This window comes from Pollachius pollachius (assembly GCF_949987615.1).
Source record: "Pollachius pollachius genome assembly, chromosome: 16".
NCBI classification, from domain to species: Eukaryota; Metazoa; Chordata; class Actinopteri; order Gadiformes; family Gadidae; genus Pollachius; species Pollachius pollachius.
This window is the reverse complement of record NC_136949.1, coordinates 5,815,213-5,822,173: the sequence shown is the minus strand read 5'-3', so window position 1 is coordinate 5,822,173 and position 6,961 is coordinate 5,815,213. Positions and strand designations below refer to the sequence as shown.

Below are 6,961 nucleotides of genomic sequence, written 5' to 3'. Positions count from 1 at the left end.
AATGATTAATGGTTAAACATGCGTGTAAGGTGCAAGTAGCCTGCAATCAAATAGTATAACGTAACATATAGGGCTCACGTGTAGGCTAAAGATCTTCGAGCAATTGGCCCGAGAAAAATGACACAATAGCCTACATCAATAACATAGTCAGAATACAAAAAAAGGACCATATATTATACACGTTTTAATTTTATGTTGATTTGATTTATTACACAATTAGACACACCAGGCACGCCACCAAAACAACTCTTCCTTGAGGTTTTTTGATTCCTTTGATGAGGCCTATAGCTCACCATGGCCGCGAGGGGGCGCCAGAATTCGCCGTCTCCGTCGGGTCCTTTCTGCCTTGCTTTCACTTTAAAAAACGTTGCTTTTGCAGTCGGTGCGCTTCTCCTCCTCCGCTGCTGCTGCCGCTGCGCGAGATCTTCAAAGCAGAGACCCGCCACCGCCAGCGCGGGCATGACAGCAGTAGTGGTCTTCCACCTCGAGCTTGCCTTTCCGTAGAGCTCAGTACCAAGACGTCCCCCATTGAAACCGGTGGGAGAGGAGAGTAAACAACAACAACAGAAGAGAGAGTGAATTGACTGTGTTTTTTCCGCTTCGCCCTCCGTTGAGAAGTAGATGAGTCAATGGCAGGGGCACAGCCGGGAGTTCATGCACTGCAGCTCAAGCCCGTGTCCGTTCCGGAGAGCTTGAAAAAGGGCAACACGTTTATGAAATGGGATGATGTGAGTACGCAGCCGTTCAACCTTTTCCCGCGAGACAAATATACCCCTAATGTGGATAATAGCGTGCATGTTGGGGTTGCATACAGCGTGTGTGAATAGCGGTCCGTCTTATGCAACCGGTTAATGGAACATCCTCTTGAGTTTCTCGGGGTGGTGGACATTGGACTGATCTCGTTACAGTAGGCTTAGATAAGACGCAAAAGAAAAACCTTAGTTTACGTTTGAATGCGCGTGTTTACATGCAATGCGTGTGTTTGTGGGTGTGTTTGTGGGTGTGGGTGCGTGTCTGTCTGTCTGTGCGTGCGTGAGCTTGTGCGTGCGCCAGTGTAAGGACATGCTCTTGTGCGTCTGTGTGTTTGGGTGTGTGTGCGCGCGCCTCCCATTCATGGTCTACAACGCAAAGCTTAGACCCCCCCCCCCCCCTTCTCTTTCTCCTTATTTTAGGGCTAACAGTAGCTCTGTTTGGTTTACATTGTTATTATGAAGGGTGGACGCGTATTTCAATGTAAAGCAAACTACATAACAGCTGAACAGATGAATGATTGATCGCCGTGCGGTGGTCGGTGTTATCTTTGGTGTGCACCCGGATCAGTCCCGGGTGCAAGGCTATGACCTTGGTTAAAATGGATTGACCGCTACTCGCCGCAGTGACATTGTGTCACAATATAAATATCGTTTTTTTTTTTTAAGTAGCCATATAAGCTGCTTCAGCTGCAATGCTGCTGTTGTTTCGCAAAAAGAAAAAAAAATGCCATCCTCTTGTTGCTGTAGAAGTTTTGCGTCTCACGCTAAGTGACTGTTGTCACTGACTGTGACTGTGTTTTTTTATGGTGTTGTTTGAGGGTTAAAATATGATGTGGTGAACTAACGATTGGACAGCTATTGGACTCAAACAGCGTTTTAATCATACATGTTAGACGCTTTTGGCCAATATCTGTCTCATTGGTTTATGGTTATACAGAGCCTTCATAGAGACTCATTTGACACTAGTTGAAAGAGTCAATTCATAACAGGCTGCGCTAGAACTTATTCCATTTGAGGTTGTTTGCTTACTAAATATGAACTATCCTTGAAGATTTTAATATTGAGGCCAACAAATGATGATGATGCCTGGAGACACGTTATCTAATTACGATGCCTGGCTGATGCATAACGCCTTATTTATGGTATGATTTCACTCCCATAACAATATTCTGAAAACATACCACATCTCATCGTTATTAAGTGTCATGGCTCGCGGTCCGTCCAGTGAGCGCATTGTGTGACATATGTGGCAGATTTACATTCATCCTTGGTTTCATTCCACCAGACCAGAAAAACTGATGTAATACTTACAGAGCTCTCTCTCTCTCTCTCTCTCTCTCTCTCTCTCTCTCTCTCTCTCTCTCTCTCTCTCTCTCTCTCTCTCTCTCTGGGTTGTTGTGAGAATGGTTGAGAGGTGTGCATCTGTTTCCCTCCTTGCCCATGTGTTCTGCTCACAGGGTGTTTGTGTAAGCCTGCCCATGTGGGTGTGGGCCTATATATGTAGCCCCCTTTCCTGCCACACAGACAAGCACACACGTGCATGGAGATACACACAAGCGCGCATGCTGGCATGCACACACACACACACACACACACACACACACACACACACACACACACACACACACACACACACACATGCATGCACACAAACGCACACACACTCTTCACATGGAGATGCACAAACACACACGCGCACGCACGCGCAAGCACGATCCGAAACACACATATACTGAGGGATGCACACGCATGACATTATATTGAAATAAACCATGGAATCTGACCTTCCTTTTGTCTGATCTGGTGGAAAGAGTAAAGAGTAACAGCTACACTCCATGGAACTCTTTCAATGTTATGGTTGCCATGCAATACAATGCATCGTTTAGTGCAATGCTGTAGGGCGTGTGTGTGTTTGTGTGTGTGTGTGTGTTTGTGTGTGTGTGTTTTGTTGTGTGTATGTGTGTGCTTGTGAGTGTGATATTTTGCTTTGGTTTGTGATCACTGCTTAGTTGTACAACAAAACCAGTCAGACTGGCTGACTCAGGGCACAGTACCAGCACTGTACCAGCCTTCCTGAGCGCAGGGTTGAATCTATCCCAGTAGGTTGAGGATTGAAACGCAGCACTGTCCGCGCGGCAGTCCAAACAGGTAGTCATAGCAGCTGTAGATACCGCCGCATTTATCGGGAAACAATCTAGCATCGGTCACAGAGAGGGGGAGAAGCAGAAGAAATCCAGGCAAAATCACAATCTGATCCCCCCCCCCCCACCTAATGTCATGCTCTGTTGGTTCTCCATGTGCGGAATATCAATAACCTATCCATGTATTTTTGCTCTTAACCACTCACACCACAAAGCATTTAATAAGATACCTGAGGGCCTCATTGAAATGACATTTCCCACCTCAGGCTACAGAGAGTCCAGTCTGGTGACCTTTACTTTGTGTTTTTAGATACAGGTGGGACAGGCGTGCAAGCATCCCAACCAAGCTTACACTCACAACACCAGCAGAAGATCAACAAGCCCATCCCGGGTTGGCTGGTCCTAAGCTGCTTTAATATTTGCTGACAATCAGAGACCAGTGCCTTCTGTGCCGGGAGAAAAACATATTATCTGCTTTAATGTTCAGAAGCCCTTGAACCCTTGGCAAGACATAGCGGTTGGGGTGTTCCCATGGGGATTCAACTCCAATCTCCGCTTTTAATATGCAGCCTTGGGTGGCATCATTGTGGTCCTCACTCAAAGAAGGGCCGCGGCTTCACCTCAAGCCGATTGGTTCCCCACGACCAAGGGGGGCGGGTGCTTGAGCCTCCACCAATCACAAATAACTCGGCCGTCATTTTCTTTCATTGTTTGTTGGACTTTTGTTGTCGTTCCGTTGGCCGCTGGGGGCCCAGCCACTTAGTAGGGCTGACCCATCACCAGCTCCATCGTGAGACAATAATTGTGCAGAAACCGTCTCTTTTAGAAGAAGCCGTCCATCATCGTCATTAGTCTAATGTGTTGCGGTGGCTGTGGTTTAGGGGTGAGGCCCATTTAGGAGATGCTGGGAAATAGAACCAGTCATTAGTTATCATTAAGTAAACAAAAACAATTATAGCATAGACATGGAAATGTTTTATGGAAATGTTTTTTTCCATCGCGAGAACCGCAGATTAAACTGTACAATCTTTGTGAGAGCTATTTTTGGATTCTTACCTGAAAAAACAACTGACCAACGCAGAAACAGTCGCCATTAATGGCTCCAGCAGTTTGAAAAAATATATTTCTAACCACCACTATAGTAAATCGGCAAAACATTGTTTACACTCATGCGTGTGTGTGTGTGTGTGTGTGTTGTCATTTGTCTGTGTATGCAAATTTGAATTTGTTTGCATGCGAGTGCATGCACACTTGTTTGTTGACTTGCACGGACATGTGCATCTGTGTGAGTGTGAGTGAGTGTCACATTGTAGTTTTATGGTTGGAATGCTATTAAGTACTACTGGTACATTAAGAGTTAATTAGATGAATACCACCCCGAGAAGTCGAGCCGTGACAGTATGCGTGACCTTAGGACAAAGGTCACAGGGCACATGATGAGATGTCAAAATAATGAAGGCTGTCTTTGGCCATAGAGTTCCAGTTGGATTCAGTTGATTTGTATTTTTTTTTGTTTATTAGCAATAATAACACGTCAATAAAATAATTGTCAAACAATGGGGACCTCCGGTGCTCAGCTGCTTAGCCAGGCTGATCCATCGATAGGTCGATCATGAGACCATAATAAAACGTCTCTCCTAGAAGAAGACTTCCATCATCTCCTTGTGATGAGAAACCACATTTTCAGACTAGTCCTCAATGTAAATTAGCTCTGCAAGAAAACACACTTAGACTTTTGATTGTGGCCACGTCACGCCTGCGAGGGTAAAGACATTTGTGGTTTCAGCGATCCGTACTTAGTCTAATGCGTTGCGGTGACCGTGGGGGGGGACGGGACATTAAGGAGATGCTGGGAAATAGAGACAGTTATCATTAAGATGGCTTCTCTGTACTCTACGTTCCTTCCTGACTCTTCGTCCATGTCTCCCGTACCACACAGGCAGTTCCTCTCACAGGCTGGATATCTTTCTTTCTTTCTTTCTTTCTTTCTTTCTTTCTTTCTTGTTCTTGTTCTTGTTCTTGTTCTTCTTGTTCTTGTTCTTCTTATTATTCTTCTTGTTCTTGTTGTTGTTGTTCTTGTTCTTGTTCTTCTTCTTTTGTTGAGTATTCTGAGCTCTCCACAATTTCAGTCTATTACCGCTTATTAATTGCATGTATAAAATCAATATAATAAGTAAGAATTAGAAGGCGTGACGTTTTTTCTTACCGGTCATTGATTCGAAAACAAACAGCTCTGATTGTGTCTGAGTCTTGATTGTTGGTTCAATACAAATTATCAATATGGACCGAGAGAGGATCTCCCAGTGTATGAAAGCTTCTCTGAACAGAAGTCCTTTTTTTGGGGCCCTTACAGTGCGGTAACATAGAAGTAATAACGTCACGAGTGTGCCCTCCGTACCCCATCGGTATGAGCCGTGCGATTTAGCCTTCAGTCAAGCTTGTGATTCACGTCAAACCACATGAAGCTAACCAGAAAGGATTGGTTCAAATTGATTTCACAGGAATAGCTCTCGCTCGCCATAGCAATGTCACTGAAGTGAATTCCTCAGCGCGTATTACCGCACCCATCCCAAAGGTTGTGTTCCTCACCTTCTGGCACTTCTTCCATCGATTTTCCCCCAGATGTTTCATGAGTCTCCACCTCGCTTCATCCGTCTCTCCCTCTCTCTCCACCTCTCGTCCGTCCAATCTGTTTATCTATTTGTGTCTGAGTCTAACCTCACTCTGGGTTCAGGGCTCATATGAAAGAAATCTATCTCAGTCCATCATAGGGATGGGTGTGCCAGGCTCCTGGAGCTGGGATTGGCTTTTTACAACGCCGTGGAGATCCTTCCAGAGAGGTTCTGAGAGATGCACTCTCTGGCTCTTTATTATGGTCAAGGTTTTTCCACCGGTACCCGTTACTCCAGTAGGGTTGAGAAGTGCTGTGAAAGACTGATGTTGTTTGATTGGTTAATTATTTAGTTTATAAGATGTTAACATAATCTTCCAATTTGTAGAGAAACCAACCTTACGGCTCCCATGGCCTTGTTCTGTCTGATAAGCCTTTCAAAATGGTCATCGATATTTTGTATTTCAACAGTATTTGCATGTCAGAATCTGTAATCGAAGACTGTTGAGTATTTAAATCGACAAATTAAGAAAATGATTCATCAACGATTTCTCAAAACTACTATTGTCGATCTCCTGTCGACGGACTGATCCACTAATCTTTCTAGCTGTCTGGTGGGTATTACAGTATGTTGTGGCACGTGATCCTGATGCATTGCTGACACTGTCTGTCAGCCTCCCTCTTTTCATCTCTCTGGTCCCCTGGGCATGGCCGCTCCTGTCTGGGTGTAGAGAAGGCCAGGGAGAGATGCAACAACGTTCACCTAGATCCTGGCCTTTACGGCCACGGAGAAAGAACTATCTTTTTATAGCAGCATCCAATAATATCTGCTGTTACCATGTGTATGCCCCTGGGTGGGTCAGTGTCAGTATGTGTGTGTGTGTGTGTGTGTGTGTGTGTGTGTATGTGTGTGTGTGTACAAGCTACTGAGAGAGAGACCAAGTCAGTGTGTGTGTTGGTGTGTGTATATTTGTGCCTTGAAGCCGTCCGTTAAAGGGACAACTGTTGAAACAAATGTTTGCTACAGCAAGATAATGTTGGATCAACTGAGCAACAATGACAGCTGACATGTTGACATGTTGACATGTTGACATGTTATAGGTAATGACCATGACCACTGTGCTTCAGATTTCTAGGTCTATGATTGAGTTGTGGGCAAAGTAGGGCTGGGTTTTATGACAAAAAGGTCATAGCTCAATATTACGATATTAGTTAAAAAAACATAGAGGAATAGAAATGTTTTATAGAGGTCGTTATTCAATCGGGAGAGCCACAGATTAAACAATCTTTGTGTGAGCTACTTTTGGAATTCTTACCTTAAAAAAACGCATACCAACATTCAGATACTATTTGCTCGAGAATTTTGTGAAAAGCTATTTGTAACCATCATTGTAGTATTATTGTGGTAACAATAGCTGGTTCTAAAAGTACCTTTTAGAGTTAATTGGGTAAATACC

At 44.4% G+C, this 6,961-nt stretch overlaps 1 protein-coding gene across 4 annotated transcripts in view; it reads left to right on the top strand.

The window, feature by feature from the left end:
- Nucleotides 1-445: 445 nt before the first annotated feature.
- plcb1l (phospholipase C beta 1-like) overlaps nucleotides 446-6,961 on the top strand; it is a 133,516-nt gene continuing 127,000 nt past the window's right edge. For all 4 annotated transcript variants that reach the window (XM_079753138.1, XM_079753137.1, XM_079753140.1 and 1 more), the window contains exon 1: nucleotides 446-728. In XM_079753138.1, the coding sequence (XP_079609264.1) occupies nucleotides 630-728 (99 nt within the window). In that variant the 5' untranslated portion in view covers nucleotides 446-629. The remainder of the gene's footprint in view (nucleotides 729-6,961) is intronic.